Source organism: Bos indicus, chromosome 18 (genome assembly GCF_029378745.1).
Source record: "Bos indicus isolate NIAB-ARS_2022 breed Sahiwal x Tharparkar chromosome 18, NIAB-ARS_B.indTharparkar_mat_pri_1.0, whole genome shotgun sequence".
NCBI classification, from domain to species: domain Eukaryota; kingdom Metazoa; phylum Chordata; class Mammalia; order Artiodactyla; family Bovidae; genus Bos; species Bos indicus.
This window is the reverse complement of record NC_091777.1, coordinates 51,745,317-51,757,494: the sequence shown is the minus strand read 5'-3', so window position 1 is coordinate 51,757,494 and position 12,178 is coordinate 51,745,317. Positions and strand designations below refer to the sequence as shown.

General features: G+C 51.1%; 1 protein-coding gene across 2 annotated transcripts in view; it reads right to left on the bottom strand.

The window, feature by feature from the left end:
- The window catches only part of GRIK5 (glutamate ionotropic receptor kainate type subunit 5), a 63,581-nt gene that overhangs the window by 27,840 nt on the left and 23,563 nt on the right, over positions 1-12,178 (bottom strand). For both annotated transcript variants that reach the window (XM_070771110.1, XM_070771111.1), the window contains exon 12: positions 9,540-9,743. In XM_070771110.1, the coding sequence (XP_070627211.1) occupies positions 9,540-9,743 (204 nt within the window). The remainder of the gene's footprint in view (positions 1-9,539; positions 9,744-12,178) is intronic.

Genomic DNA, 12,178 nt, shown 5'->3' with positions numbered 1-12,178 from the left:
ACTTTGCCTCTCCCTGAATTCCTTCTGTGCTGAGACTCAAAGAACCCAAGTTTGGACACCAGGTGAGTGATTCTAATTAAGAGACAGTTGATTCAGAAATTTCCTGGTGGTCCAGTGGTTACAAATCCACCTTGCAGTGCAGAGAACTCGGGTTCGATCCCTGGTCGGGGAGCTGAGATTCTACAAGCTGCAGAGCAACGATGCCCATGTGCTGCAACACTGAGCCTGCCTGCCAGCTCTGGAGCCGGTGCACCGCAACTAGAGAGTCCGCGTGCTGCACCAAAAGATCCCATATGATGCAGTGAAGATGCTTCAAGCCACAGCTAAGACCCGACGCAGCCAAATACATAAATATTAAAAAATAAAATAAAAAGGACCGTGGGTTCAAGTCCCAATCTGCGTTTTGGTTGGCTTTGAATCCTCACACATGGGTTCATCAGAGGTGCACAGTTTCAGCACTCAGAGCTTCCACTGCAGGGGGCACAGGTCCAACCCTGGTCAGGGAACTAAGATCCTGCATGCACACTGCGACCAAAAATAAAATAAAAACAAGCATACAAAAATAGCTGATATGATTCTGCAAGGAGATCAAACTAGTCAATCTTAAAGGAAACAAACTCCGAGTATTTATTGGAAGGACTGAAGCTGAAGCGCCAATACCTTTGGCCACCTGATGCGAAGAGACAACTCATTAGAGAAGACCCTGATGCTGGGAAAGACTGAAGGCAAAAGGAGAAGAGGGCGGGAGAGGATGAGATGGTTAGATAGCATCACCGACTCAATGGACATGACTTTGAATAAACTGCGGGAGATAGTGGAGGACAGAGGAGCCTGGCGTGCTGCAGTCCGTAGGGTTGCAAAGAGTCAGACACAACTGAGTAACATGATTCTGTTCAAGTAACTGGTGTTTTGTCTCCAGATTGGACCATAACTGACTGATATCAGCAGTGGGTTTACTGCCAACCTCCTTACTAAATGCTGTTTCCTCCTCTTAAGATCGGATCAGCAGAATGTTGCCAGTGTGATGGACAAGGGCAACACTGTATCTCAGTGGTCTAGGTGATGGCGAGAAGCAAGAGAGTTGATGTCAGCCTTCAGCAAGACTCAAGGTTTGTACTCCTGGCTTCTGGTGGTCCTTGGAAAGTGGTATGGAGACAAAAGCATTTGCCAGGTCAGTCAGTAGCTCACAACAGCTGCCAAGGGCTGTGCTGACGTGCTCCAGTAAAGACACTTCATTTGGGCCAGCAACTGCAATTGCAATCACCACCTGATTGCATTTACAGTAATCCACAGTCATTCTCCGAGATCCATCTGCCTTCCACACAAGCCAAACAGGTCAGTCGTTTTTTGTCTATTTGTTTTTTGGCTGTGCCTTGTGGCATGCAGGATCTTAGTTCCCTGACCAGGGATCAAACCCAAGCCCCCTGCATTGGAAGCACAGTCTTAGCCACTGGACCGCTAGGGGAATCCCCACACAGGTCAGTGGAACAAAGATGAGATCACCACCCCAGCTTCTTTTGAGCCATTAATGGCGGCACTAATCTGCAGTTCCTCCAAAGGCAGTAGAATTGCTTTTGGATTTCCATCCTGGGAAATGTGGGGCGTTCTGGGGGCTTCCACTGGCACTTTCTACAACAATGATCCTGACTCCACGGGTCAGAAAACCAACGTGGGATTCTGCCAGCTGCCATATACGTCTGTCCCAATTATACAACCCAGACCTGGGGAAACACAGAGGGAGTCCACAGATCCATCAGGCCCCTCCTGAGTGGAACCTGGGCTCAGACTGCATCGATCACACAGCCACAGAACCCTTATGGTGGTCCACCAGTAAAAGCAGGAAAACCCAAAATGCCTTGCCATCTATGAAAATGATAGGAGGTTGTCTGAAAATCTAAAAACCCATCAATTCCTCAGTGCTGAGACAAAGCTGGTGTTAAAAGAAAATGGGCTTGAAAAAAGAGAAAAGAAGGGATTTCCTTGGAGGTCCAGTGTTTCAGACTTCGAGCTTGCACCGCAAGAGTCATGGGTTTGATCCCTGGTCAGGGTATTAAGGGGCTTTCCAAGTGGCTCAGTGGTAAAGAACCTGCCTGCCAATGCAGGAGATTCGGGTTCCATCCCTGGTCCACTGGAGAAGGAAATGGCAACCCACTCCAGTATTCTTGCCAGGGAAATCCTAGGGACAAAGGAGCCTGGTGGGCTACAGTCCATGGAGTCGCAAAGAGTCAGACACAACTTAGTGACTGACCATGCGTGCACGCAGGGAACTAAGACATTTTATGCCATGTGGCACAGCTGGAAAAAAAAAAAAGAAAAGAAAGAAGAACCTGGTACAGTCTTTCCAGAAAGCAGTTCCACAATATATAACAAAAGCCATACAAAGGGTTTTCCTCTTTCACCTGGTAATTCTACTGAGAGTCAATTCTAGTCAGCTACAATGCAGGCTAAGCTTTTCTGCATGAAGATGTTTGCTTGTGGTTGTTTATAACAGCACAAACAGATGGATAAAAATACCTGGAAACAACTAAAAAGCGTTTCAATAAATTACAGTGCATCCACATGGGGGTTAATGTGCAGCCGCGTGACACTGTGTTTAGGTTAAAACGCTAAGATTATTTTTAGCCTTTCGGGTTGGCAAAGATTTTTTTAAAAGATTGATAATACCCATTGTTGGCAAGAGTGTGGGAAATTTGACATTCTCGTGCACTTTGAGTGGGAATATAAATTGGTGGAACCTTTTTGAAGGGCCATTTGGCAGTATGTACTTAAAAAATATTCATACCCTTTGACCCAATGCTTCCACCGCTTGGAATTTATCCCTCAGGAACACCCCCACCAATCCACAGGCCCAGTTGATGGTAGCATTGTCTATGCCTGCAAAAACTGGAAACCATCCAAATATCCATCAATAGGGGATGAGTTAAATAATTCATGCCCAGTCGCACAAGGAAATCCTTTTGTCTCCACTTGAATTTCAAGTAGGTATCTCCAATGATCCACGCCCAGAGATAACTCTCATCCTCCCCACTCCCTGTATCCTCCCCACCATGGAAACTGGCTTTACCGGTTTTGCCCAGCTGTTTAGCCAAACCCTGCAGTTACTTGACTCCTCTTGGCCTCTGGCACACACCCTACCTGGTGGTACACCTGACATAGCTACCACCCCAGCACCAGGCAGCGTCTTCCCTCTTCCACACCTTCCAACAACCTCTGAAATGGACCATCCTGTCTCTACTCTTGGGCCACTACGGTTATTTCTCAGCCACCACTGCATGCACGCTCAGTCATCCAGTCACGTCCGATTCTTTGCCACCCTGTGGACTGTAGCCTGCCAGGTTCCTCTGTCCAGGGGATTCTCCAGGCAGGAATACTGAAATGGGTTGCCATGCCCTCCTCCAGGGGATATTCCTGACCCAGGGATCGAGCCTGCATCTTTTTTGTCTCCTGCATCAGCAGGTGGGTTCTTTACCACTAGCGACAGCAGGGAAGCCCTGCCCAGAGTAATCATTTTTACATGTTTTTGAAATTAAATCAAGGCCCTATATCCATGTAATGGAATATTATTCAGCCTCAAAAAGGAAGGCAGGGGACTTCCCTGGTGGTGCAGCAGTTAAGACTCCACACTTGCAATGCAGGGGGTGCAGGTTGCATCCCTGGTCAGGGAACTAAGATCCCACATGCTGCACGGGGTAGCCTAGTAATAATAATAATAGTAATAACGTGTGTGTGTGTGTGTGTGTGTGTGTGTGTGTGCGCGCGTGCGCGCGTGCGCACACGCGCTCAGTAGCTCAGTGGTGTCAGACTCTTTGTGACCCCATGGACTGTAGCCAGCCAGGCTCCTCCGTCCATGGGATTTTCCAGGCAAGAATACTGGAGTGGGTTGCCATGCCCTCCTCCAGAATAATAATAATACTTTTTTAAAAAGGAAGGCAGTACTCATCACGCTATAATGTGGATGAACCTCAAGCACACTGTGCTGTGTGAAAGAAGCCAGACTCAAAAGGCCACATATTGGCTGGTTCCATTTATACAAAATGTCTAGAATAAGTAAATCATGGAGACAGAGAGCAGAGTGGTAACTGCCAGGTGCTGGGGAAAGGGGCAAATGGCAGTGACTGCTGTTGGGTTTGGGTTTTCTCTGGGGCTCATGAAAATGTCTTGAAACTAGAGAGAGGCAATGGTTATACAATATTGTGAATATACTAAATGCCACTGAGTTGTATGCTTTAAAATGGTTACTTTTATATGAACTTCACCTCAATAAAAAAAGAATAAAGAAATTAGATCATGGCACCTTCCCTGCTTAAAACCTTCCCGTGGCTGCACAACACAATAAAAATACAATCCAAAAAGAGAGAGAGAAAAAAAGAAGGAATTCCCGGTGGTCCAGTGGTTGGGAATCAAGTGTTTTCACTCACGAGGCCCGCGTTCCATCCCTGTCTGAGGAACTAGGATCCTCAAGCCACGTAGCGAGGTCAAAAAGGAAAACAAAAAACAAACACACCCGAATTCCATACCTGCAAGACCCCAGTGACCCAGGCTCTGTCCTGGGGCCTTGAATCCCCCCTTGCCCACTCCCTGCAAATCTGTGACAGAGGGAACATCATTCCCATTTCAAGAGGGGAAACTGAGATCAGAGAGGTGAAGTGGCTTGTCAGAGATCACGTGGGAACACTTCCAACCTGAGGCCGGCTCCATCTGGCGTCTGACCAGCTCACAGCTGTGGACACCGCTGTGTCCAGGAGGTGGCCGCCTGGACCCTTCTTCAGGACGGGACACTCACGGGCCCAGGTTTTGGTGGCTGTTTGCTCTGTAGGTGGAAGAAGCCCCTTGACGTCCCCTGAGGACAGCCCCTCTCCAATGATTTGTTGGTGGGGGGCATAAAAGCCTGGCCCCTTCCCTCAGGGGGACATCTTTAATGGCCACCCCAGCTCCAGAGCTGCCCGCAGGATGGTCACGACTGCCTCACAGCTCAACTCCTCCCTCTCTGCCCAAGCCTGCTCCTCCCCTCCCTCATGCTAAGTCACTTCAGTCACGTCTGACTCTTTGTGACCCCATGGACTGTAGCCCACCAGGCTCCTCTGTCCATGCGACTCTCCAGGCAAGAATACTGGAGTGGGTTGCCATGCCTTCCTTCAAGGGATCTTCCCTACCCAGGGATGGAACCTGGGTCTCCTGCATCTCCTGCATTGGCAGATGGGTTCTTTCCTGCACACCACCTCACAAGGCAGGTTTCTAAGGGCGCCCCCACACACCTCCTGCCTGCTGATTTTCACCTGGAAATTCGCTTCCTGATCTCTTAAGTGCCAGACCAAAGTGCACAGAGTTTAGCCTGCAGGCCTGGGGAGGTGACAACTAAAGTGTGTTACTCACTCAGTCGTGTCTGAATCTAGAGGACAAACTGGAATGGAGAGAGATGGGAGGCCCAGAGGAGGCGGGTGAGAGGGGCGGGGCTGAGTTCACAGCGCGGCAGTGACAGCAGGGATAAAGCCAATTCCAGCAGTGGCCACTGGGTGAAATAAATGGACCATAATTGGAGCCTGGCGTCTGAGCCCTGCACCTGGCCCTGGGGTGGTTGGGGGGCTGCTGGTGCCCCGGGCTGTTTTCCCTCTGGAAGTCAGTCATCAGGTCTGGGCCAGCCTGCCGGGATGCCAGCCCTGGCTCTGCCTGTTACCAGCCATGTGCCCTGGACATGGTATCTGAGTGCCTCACTCTGTCCATTACAGAAATCTGAGCTAACACCAGGCCATCCTCAAAGGGGTGGCCGTGAGGAGTCAAGGAGTTGTGTTAAGTTCATAAAGTTCGGACAAGGGCCTGGCACGGCGTGAGCATCACCCTGACCACTCCAGGCTTCCCAAGGACCTGCCGAGTGTCTGCAAAGGCCTCGGGTCAGACACACCCATCTGCAGCCTTGCGTGCTGGGGGCTGGTCCCTTCACTGCTGAGCCCCTGATCTCACTTTGGCAGGAGAGCAGTGATCGTCTGGTCCAGGAAGGATTGTCAGAAGTAAGTGACACTTGCAAAGTTCTGGCACGTGGCGTGAAGTTCACTAACGTCAGCTGCCACCGTCGGGAAAACAGTGGGGAGTGTCTGTGTGAAGCTCAGTGTGCCTGGCCTTCCACAGCAGGCAGATGAGCCTCGGCGAGGCCAAACCATGCCCATCCTTTGCAGTCAGCCTGCTCCTCCTCCAGTGTTCTTCCCCTAAATGTCATCGCTGGTGCCCAGTTGCCCAAATCAGAAACAGGAGGCGCGCTCACGTCCTCTCTCCTCCGTCCCTCACCCCAGGCAGTCACCAAGTCCAGGCCCTCTCCAGCCTCCCCTTCCATCCCTACAGACCCTCTGGCAGCCGCTGCCACTCCCCACCCCACGACTGTCTCCTCATTTGAGCCAGCTCAACCCTTTGTGTGCAGGGGGTGCATCCCATGGGCCGCCAGCTGAGGACCAAAGTCTTTAACCCTAAGAGCAAACCCAGGCCACTGAATCCCCAGGGTGTACCACAGCATCTGGTATACAGTTGCTAAGTCGTGTCCGACTCTTTGCGACCCCATGGACTCCAGCCCACCAGGCTTCCCTGTCCCCCACTATCTCCCACTCAAGTTCACGTCCATAGAGTCAATGATGCTATCTAAGCATCTCATCCTCTGCCGCCCGTTTTTCCTTTTGCCTTCAGTCTTTGCCAGCATCAGGGGATTTTTCCTACTGGTATACAGCAGGCACTCAGTAAATGCTAGCTGGCTGGAGGGCAGATGAATGCATGAATGGATGTCCATGCTGGCAGGAATAACATTAACAACGACAGAAAGAGAGTTCAGGCACACAGCACCCACTACTTGCAGGGCCCTGTTCCAAGCCCCTACACAAATTAACTCATTTTACACTCTCAACGACCCTATGTGTCAGCATCTGTTATTTCTTCAGTTTTACAGGGAGGTTAAATAACTCGCCCAATGTCACACAACAAATGCTCTGCAGAGATTCAGACAAGACCCAGGACCCAGGCGCATAAACTTTTCTAATTAGCAGCCACCAACCAGCAAAGTTCCCAATCCTCACCCCAGGCACCTTCACACCAAGTTCTAAGGCACAGGGAGTTAAACTCTTGCCCAAGGTCATACATTTATAAATAGGACTTCTTCCTTGATGAATGGATAGGCGTCCAGTTGACGGTGACTTTGGTTGGGGAGGAGGTGGTTGTTACTCTCCTGGAATCTTATTTCTGGGGGCCCCGATGAACACAAAGTTCTGAGTTTACATGACTGGGGACCAGGCTATGGCGATGAGGTCGCAGGTAAGGCTGCCAGTGAGGTGGGCATTAAGGCACCAGCTTCTGCCTCTGGGCTCCTCAGGTCCTGGCTTCAGACTCTTAAACCCACCCAGGGCTGAAGCTTTCAGCCAGCTGGTGCCTGCAGAACAGTGCCTCAGGCCTGCCAGTTGGAATTGGCCGGGGTCGGGGGGAAGACTGAGTCACCAGGACCCCTGGGGACACCCCCACCTCCTTCTCCACCAGAGCAGCTGTTTTGTCCAGGGTTCTGAGGGCCCTTTCAACTGGAAAAAAGGTTCTGCAGTCAAAACAACTTTTGAAAATCAGTGCCCTAAGGGATCAACGTCCTTGTCAAGCGAAGTGGCCTTTTTGAGTTTACCCTGGTGATATTCAGGGGCTCGCATGCAGTGAATTCTGGATGAGAGAGACAGGAAAGTGACAGTCTCCAATGCCCTCTGCCAAGTCCAATATCAAGGCCACCCTGACTGTTTATGGCCAAAGGTCCCTGCTCCACACACCTGCCCCGGGCATGCCCTAAGCCAGGGGCCTGTTTGTCTTTTCTGGGCATTTGCCCATGCAGCTTCTAGTGTCTGGAAGGAAAAGGAACTACAGGGTGGTTCCAGTAGTTCCCTGGTGGTCCAGTGATTAGGAATCCACACCTTCACTGCTGGGGCCCTGGGTTCAATCCCTGGTTGAGGAACCAAGATCTTTCAAGCCTTGCAGGGCAACCAGAAACAAAGAGGAACTCAGGCACTACATATGACCAGCAACACGTGTGGTGTGTCTGTAACCCTCGTTACAGACCTGTCAGCTATCATTAGCCCCCATCCTAGGAAGGGGAAACTGAGGCTGGGAGGAGAGAAATGACTCACCACAGCACTCATACCAGGGTGGGCCTGACTCCAAAATAGTCTTTGCACTGCACCCTGCCTACCACCTCCCACCTGCCTTTCCTCTCCCCTCCTCACCTACCCTCACATCCTGCCCACACTCAGGGCCCAGCTGCTCTCCTGATACATCCCCCTCTCTCTTACACACACCCCACCCAGCTGTTTGTAAATGCCATTTCTTCTCCTTCACATAAGTTCTCCTCCTCCCAAACCCCACTTCACCCAGCTGACTATTTCACACTCTTTGGGAATCTGCTGGGGTGTCACCTCTTCCAGGAAGCCCTCCCTGGATCCCCGGCTGGGTCAGGAGCCTCTAGGTCCCTCCTCTGAGTTTCCCCCCTCGAAGTCCGGAAGGTTCTGTCTTGTGGTCATTTGTTTTTCTACATCTCAATGGGGCCCTGAGCTCTTGGAAGCAGGGTCCAGGTCCCCTAGGCTCATCACTATACCCTAGGCCTAGCAAGGTGCAAGGCACACACTGCTGCTGCTGCTGCTAAGTCGCTTCAGTCATGTCCGAGTCTGTGCGACCCCATAGAGGGCAGCCCATCAGGCTGCCCCTTCCCCTGGGATTCTCCAGACAAGAATACTGGATTGGGTTGCCATTTCCTTCTCCAGTGCATGAAAGTGAAAAGTGAAAGGGAAGTCGCTCTCGTGTCTGACTCCTATGGACTGCAGCCTACCAGGCTCCTCCGTCCATGGGATTTTCCAGGCAAGAGTACTGGAGTGGGGTGCCATTGCCTTCTCCAGGCACACACTAGACATTCAATACACATCTACGGGAAGAGTGGACTTGCGAGAGCAGTGGGCAACCTCGAAGTCCACCTGCTGGCAAGTGCCGGGGCACAGCACACCTGAGGTGCACTCCCCGGCTGCCCCTCCTAGCTTCGCCTCCCACAGGAAGCTTTCTCCACCTCCTCCAGTTGTCCAGTCCCTCCAGTTCCGACTCCTCGTCTCCTTCATTCACTCAAGTCTTTGTTAGTCGCTCAATCATGTCCGACTCTTTGCAACCCCATGGACTGTAGCCTCTGTCCATGGGATTTTCCAGGCAAGAATATTGGAGTGGATAGCCATTCCCTTCTCCAGGGGAACTCCCACATCGCGGGTAGATTCTTTGCCCTCTGAGCTTTGAGCAAAGACAAAGCCGAGGCGGCAAGAAGGAAGCATCTGGAAGCCAGACACAAGAAGTGATGTGCATGGCCTTTGACACCGGAAGTGATGCACTGTCCTCTTCCCGTCTGTGCTGGCTCCGTGGTGCTCACCAGCCACAGGGGCACAGCACACCATGGGCTGGTGCCTAGTGTACATGCCAGGCTGGCCCTGAGGCCCCACTGGCTGCCCTCCCTCCCTCCTCACCCGGCCCTCGCCCCTTCCGCAGCCCCAGCCCCGCCGTACCCGGTTGATGAGCTCGCCCACCATGCCCGTCCAGGAGCCATTGGGCTCGGGCGCCCCGTACAGCCCGTCCTCCACCAGGCGCAGGCGGTACCGGAAGCGCAGCAGCTCGGCCAGCTCCCGCAGCATGTCCACGCAGAAGCCCTCGAAGCGCTCGTTCCCGGACAGAGCCTGGAAGTTGGGCCGGCGCATGACGTACGGGTTCTCCTGGGGAAGCAGGCGAGAAGAGGGGGTGGGGTCAGAGACGGAGCATCGAGGGGAGTCTGGGGCCCAGAGTCCACGCCAGCAGCTAGCTCCGGAACCTGCTCGCAGAGCAGGGGTAACGGAGTCCTGGCCTACCTACAGCCCCTGTTTACTAATGCTCAGAGCCAGGGCAGGGTTGGGAGAGGAGGGATAAATTAGGAGGTTGGGATTAACATATTGTTGTTTAGTCGCTAAGTGGTGTCCAACTCTTTGCCACCCCATGGACTGCAGTACTCCAGGCTCCTATGTCCTTCACCGTCTCCTGGAGTTTGCTCAAACTCAGTGTTACTGAGTCGGTAATGCCATCCAACCGTCTCATCCTCTGTCGCCCCCTTCTCCTTTGGCCTTCAGTCTTTCCCAGCATCAGGGCAGGCAGGGTCTTTTCCAGTGAGTCAGCCCTTCCCATCAGGTGACCCAAGTATTGGAGTTTCAGCTTCAGCATCAGTCCGTCCAATAAATATTCAGGGTTGATTTCCTTTAGGATTGACTGATTTGATTTCCTTGCAGTCCAAGGGACTCTGAAGAGTCTTCTCCAGCACCACAAATCGATAATCAACAAGGACCTACTGTGCAGCCCAGGGAACTATACTCATATTTTGTAATAACCTGTAAGGGAGAAGAAGCTGAAAAAAAGAATATATGTGTGTGTGTGTAAGAGGTGATCACCATATTATAGACCTGAAACTAACACCGCTGTAGATCAACTATACCTCAAAAAAATATCAGTAACTACTAAAAAACATAAATACTCAGAGCCAAGGAAAAAGCACAGGGAACCTGCCAGCCCCTAGCAGGTCCCAGGGAGCTGGTTTGATCTCCACCAGCCAAGTTAACATTCACTTATCTCAAGTTCAAATGGGAACTTCCCTTGCAGTCTGGTGGTTAGGACTCCGCACCTTCACTGCTATAGCCCTGGGTTCAATCTCTGGTCAGGAAAATAAGATTCCACGAGCCAAGCAGCGCAGCCAAAAAAAAAAAAAAAAAGCTCAAATGGCTATGAGCAAGGCAGGTAACCCGAGTGAATCAGTCTGCACGGCATGCATGGGTGCTCAGTCATTGCGACCTCATGGACTGTAGCCCACCAGGCTCCTCTGTTCATGGGATTCTCCAGGCAAGAATACTGGAGTGGGTTGCCATGCCCTCCTCTGGGTATCGTCCCGACCCAGGGATGGAACCCATGTTTCTTGCGTCCCCTAGGTTCTTTGCCACTAGTACCACGTGGGAAGCCCCTTGAGATGTATTACTTGTAATCCAAGTCACACACATATGCCTGTGTGACTGCAGCTGCATGTGCGTCACTACACTTAGTTCCACAAAGCAGTCCTTCTTACAACTGTGGCAGAATATCCTGGTATTTTCTGTCCTGCTCTGTCTCATTTTCCTACACAATCGATAGCGACCCACTCAACTGACTTCACGAGCCACCAAGGGATCCAAGAGGATCTGCCCCACCAGGATTTAGCTCCAGCCCAATGCTGTCATGAGAGTAGCAGGCCTGAGATGCCAGATGGTCCAATGTTAAGAGAATCTGGAAACCCAGGTTGTTTCGTAAAATCTCCTGATTATAAAGGTTAGCAAGAACTCAAATTCTAATACCATCTTTTTTTTAGTGCTTTGCAGGCTAAACAAACACCTAACACTTTGCAGCCTCTGGCCTACAGCCGTTTTGCTACGCTGATGCTTATTTCTGAGGGGTTTGAGCAGACTTTACTGACTTTTATTGTGCCAAATGCGACAAAAGCAGAGAGAATATTCCAAGTGTTACTAAGATGAGGTATAGGAAGATGATGGTAACAAAAGGGAAATTTATCTGTGCAGTTATTGTCTAAATGGTTGTACAGTGTCACCTTGGACTTAGGAATAAAAGGCGTTATGACTTAGGAAGCAGCCAGAAGAACCTGGGCCAATAATATCCACAATGGTTACCATATGGACTGAACACCTGCTGAGTACCAGCTCCTGCACTGAGTGTGTTCTTTGGATCTTATCACTTTATTTCCTCACAGCGACCTCACATGGGTGGTATTCTTAGACTCACTTTACATATGTGGAAACTAGGGCTTGGACTTCCCTGGTGGTGTAATGGTCAGGAATCCACCTGCCAATGCAGTGGTGTAGGGTTCAATCCCTGGTCCAGGAAGATCCCACATGCCCTGGGGCAACTAAGCCTGTGCTCTGCAACTGCTGAGCCCGCACTCTAGAGCCATGCTCTGTAACAAGAAAAGCCGCCACAATGAGAAGCCTGTGCACTGCAACCAGAGAGCAGCCCCGGCTTGCTGCAGCTAGAGAAAGCCCATGTGTGTGCAGCAATGAAGGCACAGCACAGCCAAAAATGAATGAATTAATTAATTAAAAAAAAAAAACTGAGGTTCACAGAGGTCATCCTGCTGCCTCTCATT